Source organism: Rattus norvegicus, chromosome 5 (assembly GCF_036323735.1).
Source record: "Rattus norvegicus strain BN/NHsdMcwi chromosome 5, GRCr8, whole genome shotgun sequence".
Classification (NCBI taxonomy): Eukaryota; Metazoa; Chordata; class Mammalia; order Rodentia; family Muridae; genus Rattus; species Rattus norvegicus.
In genome coordinates this window covers 115,822,601-115,844,355 of record NC_086023.1, presented here as the reverse complement: position 1 = coordinate 115,844,355, position 21,755 = coordinate 115,822,601, and the positions used below count along the sequence as shown (strand labels likewise).

At 44.5% G+C, this 21,755-nt stretch overlaps 1 protein-coding gene and 1 long non-coding RNA gene across 18 annotated transcripts in view; one reads left to right on the top strand and one right to left on the bottom strand.

The window, feature by feature from the left end:
* The window catches only part of Fggy (FGGY carbohydrate kinase domain containing), a 387,141-nt gene that overhangs the window by 57,358 nt on the left and 308,028 nt on the right, over window positions 1-21,755 (bottom strand). For all 11 annotated transcript variants that reach the window (XM_017593260.3, XM_017593261.3, NM_001013932.2 and 8 more), the window contains 2 exons: window positions 21,338-21,458; window positions 15,957-16,051 (listed from right to left, as the gene is read on the bottom strand). In XM_017593260.3, coding sequence (XP_017448749.1) covers window positions 15,957-16,051; window positions 21,338-21,458 — 216 coding nt within the window. The remainder of the gene's footprint in view (window positions 1-15,956; window positions 16,052-21,337; window positions 21,459-21,755) is intronic.
* The window catches only part of LOC103692418 (uncharacterized), a 113,946-nt gene continuing 106,621 nt past the window's right edge, over window positions 14,431-21,755 (top strand). For 4 of the 7 annotated variants that reach the window (XR_010051921.1, XR_010051920.1, XR_010051922.1 and 1 more), the window contains exons 1-2: window positions 14,432-16,066; window positions 16,501-16,628. This is a non-coding gene — a long non-coding RNA (uncharacterized LOC103692418). Of the gene's footprint in view, window positions 16,067-16,500; window positions 16,629-21,755 lie in introns of all 7 variants that reach the window. The other 3 variants (XR_010051926.1, XR_010051923.1, XR_010051925.1) reach the window with 1 other exon arrangement.

Below are 21,755 nucleotides of genomic sequence, written 5' to 3'. Positions count from 1 at the left end.
ATGGACCAACCATGCTCCTGGTGAGCCAGGGCATGATGGGAAGCAGCTTTGCAACCTCCGGGATCTGAGTTGCAGCCCTGGTTTTGTAATAGTTACTGGTGGTAGCTTTTGGAAAGGCACTTAACTTTTTTTAGACCTCAACTTCTCCTTTGTAAACTATGAGTTCTATTTACTGCTAAAAGGAGATTAGGTGCATTCAATTCATCAGATGCCTTACACGGTGCCTGCCTGGCCTGTGCTATGGGCTCTGAGTGGTCTGCATCATCATACTTTAGCACTGCCATTGAATCTGAGAAAGTTGTGACAAGGCCACAAATGAGCAAGTGGGTCATAAACCACACACCAAATGGCTGTGACTATTCCTTTGGGCCTCACTTTGGAAATGGGTGGTTCTGGATGATTCCCTTGGCTCAGTCAATGGGGCGAGAAGCCCCTTTGCAGGCATATGGCCCTCTTTCTATACTGAATTTGCCCTGCAACACCTCTCTCTTTCCAGAATGTTCACAAGAACTGTGGGGCTAGTGACTCTATCAGGTTTACATGTCATTGTTTCTCTCCCGTTTAACACACAGTTACTGCCAAAACAGACACACAAGCCAATGGCAGGATTGGTAGAAATCTTCCAGTTCTTTCCATGGTACCTCTTGTCATCTTTGAGGACCTTAACTGCTGAATCACACCGCATCTACCACTCTTTCATTCTTAGAAAAGACTGGCAAAATGCCAATTCTTTGTCTAAGTAAATTTGGGGACCATTATATCTGTGTGACTGCCCAATCCAGGAGATTCAGAAGCATATTTATATATTAAAGTCTTGATGGAGTTTCACTATGAAGATATTTAGTTAACTTGAGTATTTCCCAGACCAGTGCTTCCCACTGTTCTCTTTTAATATGCTAGACAGCACGTTTGGGAAACCATCACTTGTAGAGAACTTGTTTTATTAATACATTTTCCTCTTGATTTTATCAATTCTTTGGTCTTTTTCTCTCTTCCCACCTAAAACAGCACCGAACGAAGGGCAGGCATGCAAACCTGGCCTGACAAAAAGCCACTCTAGGCATGACACCTCTGAGGACAGAAAAGGGCATGTGACTGATCTGAGCTCGCTAAAAGGCACCAGAACATCTGGTGACTGTGAGTACCACCATCGGTGCTCCATGGAAGTGTTGAGCTTGACACACATATGTCATTTCCAATGTTCTTCCTGCTCCTTCCTCTTCTCCTCAGCCATCCCTGCTGTTACCACTCATGGCAGCCAGCCAGGCAGCCAGGCAGCCAGGCAGCCAGCCTTTTTGTGCTCTTCCAGGACTCATTTAAGCCTCGCCTCCCACCTTACTAAGAGAGCACTGGTGTCATCTCCATTTCCATGGGGTAAAGTGAAGTGCAGAGAGGATGCAGAGAGCCCAAACTGTGTAAATCAGGCAGGGCATTTTGCAGATTTATAATAGGAAATGTTGTGGGGAAGCTGAGGCTCTGAGTATTTGAGGCTTGGACTTTTTACTAAGACAAATTGCAGAGAACAGCCCTGTCTACCTGACTCCTGTGTGAGTTCTTCCAAACTTGGCTGGATAATGTTAGTAACATTATAGTTTACTAAGTGCATTCCATATTGGTTTTATATCCAACCTCCTGATGATGTTTATAAAACATCACTCCTCTATTTTACAAAGTTTTGAATGCACTTGCAGAAAGCTAATACAGTAATACTGACTTAACACAATTGCCTCTCACGTTTGTCAGCTGACTTGCTCAAGGCAACAGGGCACGGTTAAGGCTTAGACTTAAATCTTCCAATGTGAACTAAGCTCGAGTCTGTCCCCACTCCAACATGGGTCTCTCCAAAGTCTCTAGCGTTGTCAGAACAGCTGTAGCAGAGAGTTTACAGCATCAGCTTGTTCTTCTGTTGATGCAGCTTTTTAAAACGATTCATCATCCAACATTAATTACCTTCTCTTGCCGTGGTGGTGACGGCTTACTACCACTGGAAGGTGACCGTGAGAGGGCCAAGGGAAAGTTATCTTCCCTTTTTTCCTACATACTCTCCAGCAACTTGTTTTTGGTTGTGGTTGTTTTCCTTGTGCCCTTTAACCTCATGGAATGAGGCTTTTGTCATGTAATATGATTCAGGGCTTCTCAAACTGGGATGTTGGTTGGACCTGCAGTGGTCACTTAGGAGTTCAGGAGACATTCCTTTTTCTCAGAACAGAAGGTTGTCTGGCCAGCTTCGGTTCAAGAATCATCTACGACACTAGCTATTTCATCATATGAAGTATGTTCCTGGGTCATGTTTGTTTCATTTGAAATAAGGAGGCCTACCGGGCAAGGTTAGCTTATGAAATTTATTTAATCAGCGTGAGAACACTGGCCTAAACTTTAGAATGCAATGTATACACAAGGAACAGGAGTAGCCGTTGTAAGGATGAACATAATAGCAATGACTACTACATTCAAAGATGAAATGAGACGGGTTCAGAGTTAGGAGTCCATGTCATGTATTGTCATCCAGCTATCAATCATCCTAATTAGTTCTTCCACTAAATCTGTTCTTTTCCTTTTTAACTCTTGACCCAAGCTATAATATACATTTACATTTATTGTTCCACCCTCTTGCCCACTCAATTGTAGATGTGATGAGGATTTTACTTGTCCAAATACTTAGGACTGTTTGCTTAATGAATGAAAAAGATTTCCCAAGCAGCATTTCTGTGTCTGGCTGTGTTAGACACTAGAGATAGGGAAATGACTTAAGCAAAATTCCTACCCTTGGGGCCTTTACATAAAGGGTCTTTATCAAGGACAAAAATGAAGAAAATGGGACATCTACCACCAACTCTATCGGTCTAATGGCACAGAAGGACTTAAACCTTAAGTGGTGTCCCAGCGCAGGGCTGGGTACTGATAGCTCAGAGTGCTAAGAAGGAATTAAACTGACACTGTTAAGGCCACAAACAGAGTTGAAACAGCCTCCTTCAGCAAAAGGTGAGGGTTAAGGCAGGGAGGACCAGTTCCCTGTCTTCCCAGAAGAGGATGTCTGCTGGTGAAACCAGAGGTCAGAGTCCCAGATAGAAAGCCAAACTCGAAAAGCATCCTGGGCAGAATTCTACCTGCAAGGGCTGACAGAGAGTCTGTAGCAAGTCACCAGACACTGTCAGAATAGACAAAAGCACCTCCCCACCAGACAGACAGTGTACCAGATGTGAAGATACAGAGCACATGGTTATAGCTGTCCAGCCAGGCTACATTGGCATTATTTTATCAAGCATTTTTAGGTATCTAAAAATTCACTCATTATTCCCTGTTAAATCATGTGACTCAGCCCTCGTGTTCAGCAGGGACTTTCCAGGGTGTTCTACTCTGAGGAAGGATAACAGGAGTGATGGGTAAGTGGGAGACACATGCACATTCTCTTACATGTTGGCTTTGCAGAGGTCCCACTGCTTAGCATGTATGAAAATCTGATCCTGACAGTGTAAATACGAAGAGACGAAGACACAAAGAGGAGGACCTCTTGGTCCAGGTCACAACCAGAGTCACTCAGTGATGGCATACACTACAGAGCAGAGACTCATAAGGAGAGTGGGGAGCTGGTGTTGGTGTGGACTGGAGAGAAGGCCGAATCCATCCACAGTAGCACTGTTTTCTATATGGTTGGCGCTCTATAATGAGTGCTTCCCTTCTTAGCCAGCTCAGGCTATGCCTATGGAGTTTTACCTGTTGGCTCATCACACACTTATCCAGCTCTTAAGACTGGATAGGACTGATTAAAGTTGGAACTTTATTTTGGAAGCTCAGTTCAGTGAGGTTAGCACATGCTCAGTGTACCAAGAGAAAACTTACAGAAGTGGGTTTCAGCACTTCGTGGTGAGCCAAGCCTAGTGCGGGCATCAGCATTCTTATCTGAGCTTCACCTCTACTGCCGGTAACTCAGAGAAACAACTGTGTTTGCAGGTCACCATTTTTGGCAAAGTGCCATCAACACTGAGCCTTCAGGGGATGGCTCTGCAGATTAAGTCAGTCAGTAACGAAGACCATAATTATCACCTGTACATACGGAATACATCTACTCTGCTATCCGTTTTAGGATGCCCTGGAAAACAGAGTCCCATCTCCCCATCCTACTAGAGCGGGTTAGAATCAAAAGTGTCTGTTGTTTCTGAGGAGGGAAGCCAAGCCTAAACGTCCAGTTCAGGACTGCTCGCACATGTCTCCTCTTGCAGTTATCTCACTGGCTCGTCAAGGTCCCACTCCAGCAAATGGCAGCAGGCGGAAGTGGCCTGGCCACAGTGGAAAGAACTGCAGCTCCTCAGCTCTGTTCTAAACCCAGGCTCCTCTAGACCAAGGTGCTAGGCGGCTACAAGGAAGCAGAGAGGGCATGAGGTGGGCTCAGCACTGAGCTAAGGTAGGCTGTGCACTTCTCTCCTTCAGTGGCACCGCAGAAGATTCCTTCTCCAGACCGAAATGTTAGCGTGTGCTGTTGTGCACCACAGTACCTTGTCCACAGATATGCTGTAGAGAAACAAACTGCTAGCAGTTTTCCCGGAACTCTGAGATAAGGCACTCCCTTTCTGCTGCAGGAGCTCTCACAGGCTTAACAGATTTTGTTGTTGCTTTCATTCATAGGCTGGGTTAGTTTACGCCTCACCTTGTTAGTGTAGGGGAGGGGAATAATCAGTTCACCACTCTTTGTTTGCTTACTTAAACAGGAGGCTGTTCTACCAGCCCTAAGGCCAGTCAGGCTGTGCTCCTTACAGACCCAGTGTTCTCTCCAGTACTGCAGACTTGGAATCCTTCCCCAGACTAAACTCATCTGACAGTGTATTCCGTCACTCTCACTGGCACCTCTACAAATCATACTACTCTGCCGCTTGGTCTGAAATGAACATTTCTGTCTACCCTCCACGGCCACTCACTGTGGAAGCCATGCATTGAGCTCCTACTTGTGTCCACGACTGGCGGGCCTGCCAATCATGCAACAGTACACTGTGGTTTCTGGTTATTGCTTTTAGATCTCCCCTCACTGTCAGATCCTTGGTGGTAGGAACACGGTTGTGATTTCTTTCTTTTCCTTTTAACCTAACTTCTACTTGGCATGCTCGAATGCTCGGATTTCTTCAGTAGAAATTCCATTTCTTCATGGGATTAGGGATAGAAACATTCCAACTTGTGTACAAAGTGTGAACTTGAGTAAGTAATTTGCTTTTCTCTCATCAGCCAGGCCAGGGGCAATGTAATTCGGAGTGAGCAGAGCAGTGCTGGGTAAGTGCGGCTGAGTGAAGACTGCCCAGGACCAGGCTACAGGAGTAACTTGGTGACGCAGCATTTCCCTGGCACAAGGCTCTAGGTTTGATCCCAGGCATCACAAACAGAACCTATCATACATACATGTAAAGTGCTAACCCTGACTGTATAGTCAGCTAATCCTTATCAACTATAGGCTACATCAATTTGTCCTCTACATTAAGGGATGACTCATGCCAGTGACTGGGCCAAAGATTTTGAACGTTTCGTCTCAATTAATTTCTTCGACAACCACATGAGGTATATACTCCAGGATCTGAGTTTTCAAAGAGAGGAAACGGGTTTAGAGAGGCGAAGGGGTTTGTCCAATACATAGTGATGAAATCTGAACTTGGGACTTGAGTTTAGCTTTGTGTGGTATCAGAATCTGTGCTCTTATTTACGATGCTATTTCTTATGTGAATTATACTGTGTAAAGTAAAAAGGAGGAGGTACCAGACGAGGAAAATAAAAAGTTCCTCATAATTCCCGGGAAGATACTTGATAAGCTGTAATTCCGGGCTGGCAACCACTAATACTCTGAGCACTAAATGTATTCTTTAAAATTACAGATTGGAAACACTTAGCACATATAACATATCATCTCCAAATAAAAGTGTTTCATGGAACAGTAGCAGCTGTCCAGCTAGGGGGAAAAAACATATCGCTTACTGCAGTTTATAAAACTTCACAGCAATCTGACATGAAGGTTGTGTGTTTTCAATTGAAGGATGCCAAGTTCAGCGGCCTTCCTGTGGGCTTGTTTACTGATACTTGATACACTTCAGCATCTGCTCCCCTTCTTGATTGATGTGGGACTTCACGTTAGCACTCCGCTCACGCCAGACGGGTAAAGAGATTTAGTACTTAGCCTACCCTTCTCAGCCAGTAACGCTGCTCTGCTAGAAAGGAAGCGACCAGCCAAAGTTGCACACGATTCATCCACCAAACTGGAGGCCCCATGACGGCCCTGGGAAATCCACAGTCTTGAACCCAAGTTTCCATTATCAGCCAGGAGAGATAAAATAAATTCTGGTTTTATAAAACGCCCAAGAAGAAACTGATTTCTGAGTTAGTGTGCAAAGAAATGTTCATTTTAAAAAATTGGTACCAGGGAAGATGTCATCTCCTACAAGTGGTGGCATGTGCCCTGGATGCCATGAGCAGACACCACATGACCTGAAATGCTTCCCAGTTCTGCCTTCACTATGTGACGTTCCATCAAACCAATCCCCTTAGTCTAGTCAGAGACAAACTGCCAGATCCCATACATGTTCCTCGAGCCTCCCACCAGGCAATGGCTGCAGCTGTAATGTCTCTCAGGAATACTTCTCTAGTACTTTTCTCCAGTCAGGCTCTCCCCATGTTTACACAGCCTGCCTGGTAGCCGAAGGCTTTGAATATAAAGATGTAAGGACTTTATTTTATTGAGTACCTTCTTTGTAGACAGTTTCTGACTGGGACTTTTATTCCAGTGGCATATTCAGTCACTTACTATAATCACCCTTAAATGCCAAATGGATCTGAGTGACCTACAAATAAACAACTTGTTTGTTCTCTGAGCAAAACCACTAAGATCAGGGTAAGCGGCTACCTCGCTACCACATCGGAGGTAGTGACGCATGATTAGCCATGCTGCCTGTTCACCTGCCCCCGCCTGTTAAAGGGTCACTGTTACCACAGCTAAAGGCTCAGCCCTGCCATTCTTTCCAATAGTAAGAGGAAATAGTGTCTTCCTTACTACTGACTGAAGAGCCCATGGGACACCTTCTGCATTTCCAACACCCAGCCCCAACCATCTCTGCATAGGTATCTTCCAAAGCACAGAGGTGAGGGATGTATTAGTGTGTCTGAAGCCAGTCTACCTGAGTCTAAACCCTCATTCTACTCCTAACCTTCACAATTGTGGGCTTTAATTTCCTTCTATAAAATAGGATAATATATGATCTATCTGGATGAGTTTGTTATGAGTGTTGAATTAATGCGAAGAATAGTAATATTAGTACTTTTCCTAGTAGCAGGCAGTGTGCTCAATAGCTTTCACTCGTAGATTTGTAGCAATTCAGTAAGGTTTGTTAGGAAGGAACTGAGACTCAGTGACATTACATAATGTGTTTCATTAAGTTTGCTCACATAGTGAGCAAGCCATAGACAGGCCATCATCCGGAATGGAACAAGGTGGTTCAAGGGCTACTTTCTCTCTCTGCCTCCCTTTATTTCCTCTTACCCTGCCACAGTGTACTGGGTTCTGTCTCCACCCGTCTTCCCACACTTGGCAGACAGTTGCCACAATGCCATATGACTGTGTCTCCAGCAGTTGTTACTGAAGTTTATTGTACTGCCCAAAGCAGAGAGTGATTTGCCCAGCTAAGCCTCTGCTTCTCTCTGCACGGGGAGTTGCCATCCTAGTTGTGGATCTTCCTTGAGTGCAGAGGCCCATGGCACAAAGTTCCCTAAACGTAGTCTTGAAATGGCATCTTACTGGGAGAGCTTTCTTGCCCTCAAGACAGTAAGGATGTTTCTTTGAAGGTCCATTATCTCACTGTATAATTATTATAATTTAAACAGAGTATGAACAATTAGAGTTGTTTTGCTTTATATGTGTGAACATGTCTACCCCTTATGGTAAGAGTTATGAGGCGCTCTCTCTCGCTCTCTCTCTCTCTCTCTCTCTCTCTTTCTCTCTCTCTCTCTCTGTGGTTTATGTGGTGTGTGTGTATGTGCATATGTGTGTGTGCACACGTATGTGCATGTAAAACATGAGGAATTAAATAATTCATCTATAGCAAATGGCAGAGTCAAGGTTTGAAGCAAGCAAATGGTCTTCCCTGTTGCCTCAATTACGGCTTTCCTATGCTGTGTCTGTGTTCTCTCCTCCCTTCCGTCACTAGCCTGGGCAGTGTTGTGCATTGTTTATGCTTCCCCTCATTCATTCTCCTACCATCTAGGCTTTTCCTGTCACATGTTAGCTCTCCAAAGGATGGTCCTTTAAAGACCAAAACACAGGTCCTAACTGTGTTTTTTGAATAAAGGCCCATATGCATGCACACACCTTCTTCAGATCTGCTTCTCTGTCATCTGTCAGCCCAGCTGTCACAACCCACTCTTCCTCCAGCCGTACAGGAGCAGAAGAGGCATCCTGCCACCACAGGAAGGACATGGGGGAAAAGGTGCATTAATGGGCCAAAAACAAACCAGTGGGGTGATTAATTTGGCTTCCCCTTCAACATTATGTTTATCCAGGTTGATTATGTAGCACTTAATTACTAATTTGCCCTACTTAAGCCAAGAGTACTTTTAATTTTTAATGAGCTAAGGGAGGAAGATGCCATTACTTTGTAAAGAGCAGATATTTTATTTCCCTGTTTTGTTCTACTCAACCAATTAATAACATTTCTAGGGATGTATATTGCTCTCATGAATGCTTTCTCCCTAGCTTCTTCCCATCCTCCTGGATTAGGCATGGAAATGGACAACAGCCAATTCATACAAATTGAGGGACACTTCCAGGTTTCTCATTACCCACAGGGCTAGGAGGCTAGGTCAATACTCCTGAAATGGTCACTGTGCAATGGCCTCCATAAACTGGCCCATAGTGCAAGCCAACACTGGTTCCTTCACTGAGGACATCTATCTTGTTTTGAATAAAATGTGAGTCAAACCAAACAGTACAGTTGCTGACATATTAACTCACATTCAGATGTAAGTTCCTTATCACAGACCTAAACAAACCATTTAGAATTCAGCAACACCCAGCAGAATGAGTGTCCCCATATATAAGACCATGTTGGACACCTTCATATGTTCCTGAAGGTTCTCAGCACCCTGCTCTGGTCATACACAGGCTGACAGGCATGCAGCTTATCAAGGTGCTCTCTTGCCTCCTGACTCAGGGAAGCTAAGCAGACATAGGTAAGCAGCCCAGCTCCTTCCTTCTAGCATCACAACAATCAGACAGCTTCCACACCACCCTGTGTACTGACTTCCATTCCCTGACCTTCACCTACCAATATTAGAGTATGGCCATAAATTCTATAGATAGTCCATCTTTCAAACTCTCTAAATATCTATGGAGATTTGATTAAGACAGTGGCATGTCAATATAAATGTAAATTCTATTTTCTGGCCACCTAATTTGATATCAGGCTTTAAATAATACAATCATACTTAGCTATAGAATAGCCACTGTGACTGACTTATGTTAGGATGAAGCTTCAGGCTCCATTACTTTCTACCAGTTGACTTGTCCATTAGCTTCTCTGGTACTCTTTCCCCATTTGTAAAATTATTATGGGAGTGTAAAAAATTCCCTTGACACATCTAGAACAGTAGAACATTTTAAAAGATAAAGTTTCTTAGAGATACAGTTGAAAAGAGATATATCATTCATGTTTCTGAAACAATGATACTTTCTCAATGCTTCACTGTAAAATATCGAAGTCGCCCAACAAACAACTGGAAAGATAGATTTTCTTCTGCACAGTTCTTAAGGTTGCATTCAAAACTGTCTCATAATTTCCAGTGAGGTCTCATTTTCTGAGTCTGAATCAAGCCTTTTTTCCAGGGGGGATGAGACATGGGATATGTGTATGTGTTGTGTGCATGATTGAGTGTGTGTGGTATATGTGCATGTGTGGACATCTGGCTGTGTTCCTGTGTGTGTGTGTGTGTGTGTGTGTGTGTGTGTGTGTGTATGTGTATTTAGGTCTTTCCTACATTTATTCACTATTCTTGATTTTATTAAAGACCTTGTCTTTTGTAATCTCAGATTGCACAGCCTAACTTACTATGGTGACTGCTAAACTATGCAGCATGGATTTGCTATTTATGCATTATATTTATTAATAAAAAGGAAAAACATGCTAATGTTTACTTTAGATTCCCTGGAACTGAAGTTACAGATTGCTATCTGCCATCAAATGGGTGCTGGGAGTCAATCAAAGCAGGCCTTTCTGCAAGAACAGTTAATGCTCTTAACCTCTTGAACCAGCCCTCATTAGATCAAACCTTGTTAATACCAATATTGGGCTAAAATGATCTTTCACGTAAATGCTTTGATGTGCTTTGTATTCATCTCTATAAATAGTCGGCAGGTAGATTATGACGAAAACAAATACGTAAACCATGACAAGCTCATTGATAACATCAGTATCATGATATGGTGAGTCAAACAGGACTTACTTCTGCTTTAATTTCTGTTTGACAACTGACCAAGTAGTGATTTTCTAGGTACTGTATTACCTGTGAGAGGCAGCCAGGCTGCCTTTACCATGAAATCTATGTCCACCCCAAGAGATGGATTGGTGCCCACCGTGTCAATCAAGGATACATGGCTTCACTCCTCTGTTTCAGAGTCTTCGTCTGCACAGTGGGCCCTGTTAACACCTGCTAGGTTGCTTCTGTAATACTAAGAACAGTAACAGATGGAAACTAACCGGCCTGTGAGGAGTAGGAGAATCAGATGTTACATGGCTTTTATTCTTAAAAATAGAATTCTAATTTTGAGATAAATATTTTGACTTTACACCCAGGGTGCTATTCTACAAACTGGATTGGAACCAAGAGACTGATAATTATATCAGATCCCAAATTTGTTTCTGTTCCCTTAGGAGGGAGAGATGTTTATAAAATGATAAGAAAATTAATAACTAGCTATTGACAATAATTTTAACATGTGTTAGAACCAACATCCCATTCCCATTTAATTCTACTTGAAACTGTTAACTATTGTCCAAAGGGTTTTGTTGACTTTTTATGAGCATTGACACATTGGACTGAAAACATATTAAGAAAATTTAATCTGAAATCTGAATCTATCTAATTAGAAACCAGCATCTCATACCTTCAGGAACACATACTTAAGCCGCAAAGGGCAACCATATACTTAAAACCCATACTCTTACCAGTACTATGTGTGAAATGAGTCAGATTATGAGATGCCTGAGCAGGCAACATAAATGGAGCCTTAATTCACAAGAAACATGCACCTTAAATTTTTTAGATACTATTGGTAAGTGTATAAATTGTTACTCTATATAAAAGATGCTAAAAGTGAAGTTGATGGAACTTTTACATATACCCACAATCTGTTTTATAGTTAGACTATGATAACTTAGATTATGAATAAAAAATTAGCTACAGAGATGTTAACTGAATCGTTCATTAAAACAGCCAGCATAGCTGAGGTCTGGTAGAATAAATGTGGTAGAGTCTAAGGGGTAGCAAGTTACACAACCAGCAGAAATTATTAGAAGGTTTACTACATGTTCTTGGGTGCAGGGAAAAGACTATAAAATAATATTCATTGTATTAACATATTTTATAATTAAAATGATTTTAATTACAAACAAAAAGAACAAGAGATTAATTACTTAATTAATTAATTAAGAATTGCTAAAGGGGATTTAGGGTAATAATGTTTTATATTTCTCTTCTATCCCAATTGGATTTTCTAATTGTTCCTCATGGAGCTTGTATTTCAGTTATGTTTTAGAAAAGGATCAATCGACAGGATGGCGGTGTGGCACCAAATTCACATCAGATCCACTAAGAAAGGGATGTTTCTACACTTCTGAACATCTTTTGTCCTAAGCCTTTCCAACCCTCCAGAAGTTGAATCAGAGCTTTACTTTACAAACTGAAAAACTGGCATTTATGGTGGTAGAAAGGTAAACAGGCCTCAAACCGCAGCAAGTTGATCCCCACCCCCCGACACACACATACACACACACACACACACACACACAAACTAGGAGATACATTTATACACAGACAACAGATTTGAAGTGCATCATAATTGATAAAATACTTGGCTCTAAATGAGGCAAAGTTTATGCAAATGATTGGGAGGGGCATATTTAGGAGCAAGGAGGACCTTTTGTGAAGTTTGGCCTAGGGGTGGACTGCAATACGCAGCAATGTCTATCCTGTGCTCACACACTACAGAGGGGTTGAGTAACTGTCATTTGAAGGTAGGTGTTCGTCAGGAGAAATAGGAGTCCGGTGGGAGTTATGGCAGTTCAGTGTACAGTAGCTGACTGGGACACCACTTAAGTGGTGGAGTGGCTTCTGAGAAGCTGGGTCATTTCCCTCACGCCAGCACTCCCTTTACAAGGGCTAAAGGTGCTTTTTGGGCACCCATCACTGTCCCTTGAGTTTAAGTTTGCCTTGGGATCTTTAATTCACTGCTTTGCAGGGGTAACTTGGGGAAGGGAGAAGGCAGTTCAGGATAAATAGCATTCCTGGAATGAAAGTTTGTGGAGCAAAACTTGCTTCTTCTTAAGATAAAAAAAATTACCTGAAGTAATGACCTCTGCTGGATGTCTGCAGGGAGCAGTGGAAAGGCACTTTATGTCTGTCTCTACTATTTGGTTGTTTATTTCCTTCACAACTTCCTGAAACTTGCTTCTTGCTTCATAATATATAATATATATTTATTTTTATAAATTTATTAAAATCAAGCTTATACATTTTAATTTTCATAGTATTATATTTTGCTACCAACTTCAAATGATGTGTTTTGTGTTTCCCAGAAATACTGAGGGTTATTGTGCAGCACAGTGACACTGAGATGGAGAGGGGATTAGCCTAAAACTGTGTCAGTCAAGGGCATACAATTTCATACATTCAATTAAGAGGAGGGATAAGACTCCCTTCAACCTATCCCTTGACATAGCTCAACATCTGACCTTTGACCCCAAGAGCAGCATACCTGTGCCCTGCTGGTGGAGCATTAAGCTGCTGACACACAGATCACATGACTGTCCTGAAGGAAGAGACACCCTTGGGACAGCTCACTAGGACACTCTTCCTTCTTTGTTCTTGAGTCCAGGGACAATGAGTTGGGCAAAAACTGAAGGAAAGGCCATCCAGAGATTGCGGGATCCAGCCCATATGGAACCACCAAACCCAGTCACTATTGCTGATGCCAAGAAGTGCTTGCTGACAGGAGCCTGATATAGATGTCTCCTCAGAGGCTCTGACTCAGCATGGGGTCCCCAATGGAGGAATTAGAGAAAGGACTGAAGGAGCTGAAGGGGTTTGTATCCCCACAGGAAGAATAATATCAACCGACCAGATCCCCAGAGCTCCTAGGAATTAAACCACCAACCAAAAAGTACACATGGAGGGACCCATGGCTCCAGCCACATATGTAGCAGAGGATGGCACTGTCTGGCTTCAATAGGAGAAGAAGCCCTTGGTCCTGTGAAGGCTCCTTTCCCCAATGTAGGGGAATGCCAGGGTGTTGAGGTGGGAGTGGGTGGGTGGGAGAGGAAGCTTCCTCATTGAAGCAGGGGGGTGGTAATAGGAGAGGGAGGAACTGAGAAAGGGGATATAATTTGAAATGTAAATTAAAAAAAGGGAATGGTGAGAAGATATGGAAGGGCAGGAAACTACCAGGGAAAAGGGGCAGAGAACTTGAGGCTGAAACTAAGTGTAGAAGAAAGAGCAGGGGGCATGACAAAAGAATTGCCCATATGTGTCAGGACATGGGACAGCAATGGAACCTGGACTCAGCCACTCTAACACACCTCAAGGAAAGCCCACTCATTGTCTTTTCCCTCTATCCTACTAAATCCTCTCAGACTTGTGGTATGTAGAAGTTAGCAGTAACTTCTAGTAAAACCATTATTATGGCTTCCCTTTGATCCACTGGTATTGGACATGGAAGGTACAAGCTCTACCCATGCCTGAAGTCACTCATGGCCTCAGGAGACTGGGACAGGTTCTCTCCAGGCACATATAAGTTCGTTCTCAAAATTTCCAATCCATGTCTCCTCCAATCCATGATCTCATCCCCTCCTTTCTCTGAAAGAGATGACCCTGGCAGTGTCTATAGTCAGCCTCTCTAGGTAAGATCCACCAACCATGAGGACTGCAGGAACTGGGTATCTGGCAGGAAGCACTCATCTTTCTTAGGCACTGTGAGGACCAAGCTAGGATCTTGGAAGTTTTAAGAAAAGATTGCATTTAAGTTTAAGCAGAAAAGCACGACTCACAGACAGGATCACCTTGTGGAGTCTAAGCTGGTCCCCACATTGTTTCTCCCAGAGTAATTGATTAGTTTTTGTTCGGCGTGTAGGTTGAAGGCATAGGTGTATGCACGGGCACTACTTGTGTTCAGGCACTCTCAGAAGCCAGAGAGGCAGTAGACTCCCTGGTACTGGAGTTATGGATGGGAACTCCACAGATAAGCCACCTAATGTGCTGGAAATCGAATGCAGGTCCTCTGGAAGAGCAGTGAAGTCCTTTAAGCATCAAGCCACACACCCAGCTCCATTCTTACACTGGAAACGGGCTTCTCTGAAAGTTTCTAATGGTCTATGTTTGCAAGTTTTCTGCATCTCTCTTCTGGGCCACGAAAGGGTATTAAATACATTAGGAGAGCTATACTAAAGAACCTAGCACAGTACCTGCCACACTAGACAGTTGGGCAAGTTGAATTCTAATTGTTGGGGTGCTGGTAGATACCTGGTTCTTACCACTGGGGCATATGGGTGATTAAAGTGTCTGGTTCTCAGCCGGTGGTTGGGGTTCTGACTTGGTTTCGGCTCTTACTAGCTGTCTCATGAGCTTGGCCAAGAGCTGGCAATCTGCTCCCAGGACTGGCTCAGTAATCCAGGATGTCTTCTGCAGTGTGCAGTGTCTGCTCTACAAACCTCATTCGCCTAAAACGACTACCAACCCCCCGAGCAGCAGATCTCACAAGGGGACAAAAGATGCAAGAGGAGAGGAAGATTGCTTAACTTCCCAATTTCTAAAATGGGGATTCGAGAGCGGTGGTGGGGACTACACCAGCTCAACTGAGCTGTAGGAAGAATGTACAAGCCAGCTATGGGCCACTATCAGAGTTAGGGAAGTGCAGTACAGAGGAGATGGTTGAGTCCTCAGAGCTCATGTGGAAGGAGGCCAGCATTCGAGACCAAGTAGTCTTACTGCAGAGGCTCTTAGTCTACCTCACGCTCAATATTTCTTTAAAGAACTTTGGTATCATTTTAGTGCTGGAAGCCTTTAACAATTTCCAGCATGTACAATGTCTTTTGTGATTTCACATCAGGAAAAGCTTGTCTCTTACCAGAAACTAGGATGCTTCCTCTTTTTGAAAATAAGAATTATGCAATTTATCATGCATTTTTTTTTTTTTTTTTTTTGGTCTTGGCTGCCAGGAAGCTCAAGGCAAAATCATGTACTCAAATCACCGTCACCAAATTGTTTCCGGCTTCCTATACTTTGTTCCTTATTTTTACTTTTAATTCTTTTTCCCCCCACCGACACTCTCTTTTGTGTTTCTTGTTGACAGAGGCTTCAAAGGTATTCGGAAAGCGATACAGATGAAATAAGCAAATAAAACTCTGAAGTCCACGTGGAAAACCAGTATTTTGAGAATTAACTCTTTTCACTTGATCAAAGGAAAATGGCTAAGCAGAAAATGAGGCTAAATAATTCAGGAGGTCCTATAAAGGAGAGAAAAGCAGAACAATTCACAGGAGCAGAGGTGAAGCCAAGGGGAGGCTACAGTGACTACGTCAGAGGCGGCCAGTGCCTGTGATTCTCTGGCTGCAACCTATCATTCCCTAATTATATCCTGTGTGTTTTGCAAGCTGTGAGCTGCTGTCAAAAGAACAGACAGCCTCAGACAGGGCAGGGACCACAGCCACCCATGGATCCTGACATACCTGCACAGAAGCAAAGTCCCCTGAGGCACAGGCACCCAGAATAGCAGCTCCCACGAGGACAGACTCCACCTCTTGTGACAGAACCACAGGCATGCCTGCACAGGACAAAGGTACACCTTGGTTAGTGAGCAGAACCAGAGCTGTGGGGATCCAGCAAACACCTCCAGACGCAAAGCCTCTGATGTGAAAGCAGCAGTACCTTATATCTCCCTGAAGTCCCCAGTCCTTGGGACTATGGGTTCCAGGACATTTCTCTGCCTTGTGCTGGCCAGTGCACTGGCCACAGCCTCATGGTAGCTAATACCATATCTATCAACTTGTGTGACGTTGGCACCGAGGTTCCTGGCTTCCCTCTAACTCTTTCACATGCTTTGTTGGGCCCAGTGAACTCTGAAATGAATGAGGCTGTGCCCTGCTCTTCCAGTCTCAGATGGTGATGCATACGGGCCATGGAAGTGCTGGTTCTCTGACTCATCTCCAGTGCAAGCCATGCTCCTCAGTCTGGCAAGAGTCTCTTCTACCATCTCGCTTCTCTGTTTTCTAGACCACATGAACCTACTCTCCTTGGGATTTCTTGAGCCAGGTTCAGGGTCCTTCCAGATGTCCATGCAAGTGCCTCTTCTCCACAGCACGAATGCAACCTGAGCTTTCCTGTGTCACTGCTTTAAAATGGTGAGACAACTTCATCGGCCCTTCCTTTCTCCTGAACCTCCCTCATGTCTTTACCATGTGTTTTACTTGCTTAGCCTTGTGCCTTGCCTTGCAAAACTGACAATGTATGAGGCTATGGCCTCCACTCTGTCTCCCACCATGTCTCTGACACTTAGAGCAGGGCCCAGGCCATCAAGTAAATGGTGAAAGAATGGGTCTCTTGGCCAGTGGCTTACACAGTAGACATGAGACTGAAGTAGTCATGTGACTGGAATGTCATGTGAAGGTAACTAGGGATCTGCCAGGTGTAAAGCCATCTACATGACAAGTCCCAAGGTTGAAGGTTCACGAGGATTTCACATGCTGTTCTGGATTCTTAAGATGATTTACACTTCTGCTTCTTCACTCACTTAACAATGTGATACTAAGTTAGGGATCTCTACCTCTCCCGACCTCAGTTTCCTTATCTGAAAGATGGGGATAAAATTCCATCTACTTTCACAGGATGACTCTTGATTTTCTAATCAACAGATGATGGGAAGTGCCCCAGGGGAAAGGTGGATGGCAGAAAGGCTTCTTTTAGACAAAGGCTGCAGCCCTCCTCTTGTCTCTCTAGGGAAGAAGCTCACTTGGTAACTTACCTACCTCCTCCAGCTCAGGTCAGCTCAGGCCACTAGGAAACAGAATCCTACAGACATCTTAGAGGACTTGAAGAATTATAAGAAGCCCTGCCTCTCCTCTAGATGTGCTACTAAGCCACCAGGGAGAGTGACAGATCTGAGAGAGGCTCAGGCCTGGCTCACTCCCTGATTTCTTTCCTCTGGAGTCCTTCACCATCTCTTTCTCTCTCCCAGCCCTGGTAATCTCAGGGCCAGTGGCTGACACAGACAGAAATAAAAATTTGAAGATTAGTAGGGATCCTATTTGGAAAGTTCTATGACAGAAATGCTTCCTTTAGATAAAAGCTGCAGTTCCTTTCTTCCTCTTCTAGGGATGCTCACTTGCTAACTTACCTAGCTTCTCCAGGTCAGGTAAGTTCCCATCATACCCCTTACAGACAGCCAGGAAACAGAAACCTAATAGATAGGCTGGTGACACAGCACTCACTCAGACAGAACTCATGTTTGCATTCTGTGTGAAGCCATGCTGGCCCTTACTGTTAGACTCAACATGGCCAAGAGGAAGGGCTCTTTGTGGATTTCATGGGAGCTGTCGAGCAGAGCTATGGGGAAGGAAAAGGACACCCTGAGGGTAAAGACAGATACCAGGCCACACAGAAGGGTACTGGTGGCCTGGTCAGAAATCATACTACACGCCTGTATGACCTGTTAGCACCCAGGCCCTCTATTGGCCTAGAACTATTTTTAGGAGATAGCCTTCCAATCTCCAGCCTTTTTTGCCACAGATCCACAACGTCACAATTTCTGAGTGGGACCCAAGCTGTTTTCTTGAACAGTAGAGATCAGGCAAACCCCTGGGAGCTCCTCATTAGCTCTCAGCCTCAGATTGGCCTGCCAGAGTTGGAATCCTGGCTTCCTTGCTGACACAGCTGTGCAATATTAGACAGGTGATTTAACCTCTCCATACCTCTGTTTTCTCATTTTCGAAGGACCCTCTGGCTGTAGCTGAACTAAGCTCCTATCTTAGGCACAGTGCCTCCAGCTCCCCATCCCTAAGCTTAGGGAATGGAAATAAGTTAGCAGCTATTGGGGCGGGGGTAGGGGGTGGGGTGCCTCCCTGGTTGTCTAGGTTTCCCTTACCTCTGTAAACAAACCATTTATTCAAGTTGGCCAAGTTTAAGTAAGCTTCCCTTCCCTGCCTGGCCTTGTCACCTCTGACCCCTGGGTTTGTTCTGCTCTTTTGCACATTGGTCCAAAGACAATGGGAATTTTGCTGATTGGTAATGGACTTCTTGGAGACATCTTGTTCTTTGTATTCTCAAGCCAAGTACTTGACAGCCTGTGAACCCAGGGGTGCTTGTGAGTGAGTGAGTGTGTGTGTGTGTGTGTGTGTGTGTGTGTGTGTGTGTGTGTGTGTGTTGGGGGGGGGGGGACTAAAGGTCAGAATGGTGATACAGGAAGAAGAAAACCCTAGAGAAATTGCCAGCCCTAAAAAAGTATAATTTATAAGACTCAACATTTAGTCCCAAGTCTGTAAGAAGATTACAGTTCCTTGGTACATGCATGCAAACTGTTTTTGGAAATCACAGTTAAGTCCATGGCCAAGGTACAGGAAGTGCCTCTAGTGCCCATGTCATTTCCCAAGGTGGTATAGCCCATATTCCCTGCATTAATGGAGCCGGCTTTTCCTAACCTTGCCAAAATTGCTCATACTGTTTTTAAATTGTCTTTTTCTCTGCCATGCCTTCTTCTCTGGGGCATCGGGCTGCCTGCAGGGAAGAAGTGAAGCAACAGGCTAGCATCACTTGCTGCAAGCTAAGCAAGGACCTAGAACTCAAACTCCTAAGCATCCCTCAGAACCGTCTACAGGAGCTACATGACAACAACGTTGTTTTTTCAGAAGATGGACCCCAGGCTCTCACTAGTGACTTCCCCTACTGCAGACAGCTGGCCTGCTACTCTTCCCACTACTCTGCTCTGCAATTTTTCATTCAGATGTCTGAGAATTTCCTACTATGCTGTGCTTTGTTCTAAATTGCTCTGGACAGGGAGGGAGTGCAGAGCAATTGCAGTGCTTAAAGGTACCAAGGGCCTCCTCACCTTTCCCCAGGCTTCTTTCACAGAACAGACTCAAGTGCATTCCTTTCTCTGAGCCTGGGTGAAGGCAGGAAGAGGGAGGCTTTGCCTGGAATGTCAGCTATTTTATCGGATGCATTAATGAGTTTAGCAGAAGTCAAAGCATTTGAAGGCAGATGCACTGTGCTATCCTTTGTCAGTCATGAGCAGAGGAATTTCAGGCAAAGAAAAGGTCTCTTTGTCCCCAACTGTAACCGGCCAGTAGTTAGAGACAAAGGGTCCAATTTCAGTCTGAACCCAAATAGCCACTAACAGCCTTCCATTCAGCACCCAAAGAACAACAGATCCCAATGCAGAGCTTGTGGCAAAGTGGCATTCCCTGGTTTCTGACGCGCAGGGACACATGACTAGAGGACGGCCCATTTTCGCCGTAGTGCACAGGCTGTGTCCAGGTCACATCTGGCCACCATGCTCAAGGGTCCTCTTTTCTGCATTTCCTGCACTGAAGCTGGCACTAACCTGCGTTCATCCAGGTGGGATGTGGCTTTGGGTAACTGAAGGCTGAAAAGTGGGAGCCCATAGAGCAGACTTCAGGCCTGTGTCTTATCTGAGCCACCCAGCTGATGTGGCTTTCATTTCTGTCTACTCCACTCTTCCCAGTCCACTTCTGCAGGTTTAGTAAACCTTGGAACAGGGCAGGCATCATCAAAGGAAAGGAACCTGGCTCAACAGCACAATCCTGATTTATGGAAGCCCATTGAATGTGGCTCCCTTTTTCTTGCTTGTTTGCTTGACTACATTGCTGCCTACTTTCTAATTTGGGCAGTTGGGGAGAATTAAATGATTGCAGTATGATTCCTATCAACATCCTAGCCACTTGGCTAAGGGGAGCAGAGCACAGGTTTCCCTATATCCTAGACCTATCCTTATCACTACACGCTTTTTCAAGCGATTCCCCAACTTACGCCCCAGTCTATCTATAGTAGTATAGTAGTAAGTAATAGGTATGTATTTTGTTCCATATTTAGTACCTTATATACAGGGATCAACTGAACCTGTCACCCAGATAAAAGCCCCATATCTGCATGGCCTGGAACAGGAATGATCTCATGTGGAAGGAACATAGTGGGTGGGTTCATAAGGAATGGAGCCCAGGGTAAGGTGGGCTCATGGCAGGCAAGAGCAGCTTCCACGGACCCCACTGTCCTCCTCTTGTCTTGGTACCTGGTATCTAAGTACCCAGCAATGGGTACTAGAGGGAGTACCAGTCACCAGGAGAGACTTGGAGAGAAGATAGAAGAATGGTGAGAGTATTGGCCCACAGAGACAGGGCTCTAGGTCAGGGTTTGTACCTCTGCAAGGTGTCCTCCCAGAGAGCCTTTCCTGGAGCTGTCAGCTCTTCCCAAATGCCAGTCCGCCACTGTCCCTAACCCCTCTATCCCCATCACAAGATGCTCAGTGCATGACTTTATGATAAGAACTCCTTATCATAAAGGGAAGGAATCTCTGCATCTGGGTCCCTTTGGGATTACAGGCCCATTTTAGACCTTGTCCACAGCATCTAGGATCTGTGTTCCTTTTTTGATAGCCTGATCAATTGTCCTGGGCTACACAGTCCAAACCTGAGCAAGGTCCTATTATGTTTTTCCCCCTCAGAGCTCTCTTCTCATGATGTATTTATTTTGTCTGTCTGCTTTTTGCCTTTTGGGGAGTCCTTGAGCTTCACAGAGCCCTGGTCATGTTTTATTCATTTGTTTATCTTCAATATTCCTCCCAACGCTTGGTTCAGAAGTACTCAAAAAAGATGGGTAAATGCTCCTTGAATTTAGATCTGTCCTTGCCAACTTTGGTGTCTTGCTTAGTAACTGCACATATCTGAGAGTGCCTTTTTCCATCATGAAGACATAGATTTTATTGTTACCTTGATAACTTGAGTCACCCACAATGGCGCCTTATCCTCAGCCTGCCTTTACCCTTCACCTCTGCTGACACCCCAAGTTTCTCCACCAGCCCTGCCCCTGCCCTGAGGCTTACCAGTAATGTCAGCATGCATTTGCACAAAAAGGGGATTCTTGCTTAGGCCTCCACATAAGAAGAGGGTACTAAGAGAATGTCCTGCTGCTTCCATGGTCTCAATGATGAAGCGAGTCCCGAACTTAAGGAGAAAGCAGAAGAAAACATTAGGGTGGCAGTGAAGGCGAGCCAGCAAGAACACGTGTGTTTGGCATGTGCTTGGCTTGGCATCCAGCACTCTCTGCATTACCCCCCTAGAGATTTGAGGCTCAGAGGGGTATGTCTGTGACCACACACTCAAGCCATGATCACATAGCTGGTTCACACACAGAATTGTACCCTGGCCCTGAATGACCCCAAACCTCTGTAGTCACCTTTTGCTTCTCTCAGGATTAATGTGACATGGAGTAAAACAGTTGGGCTGCTATCACAGCTCATG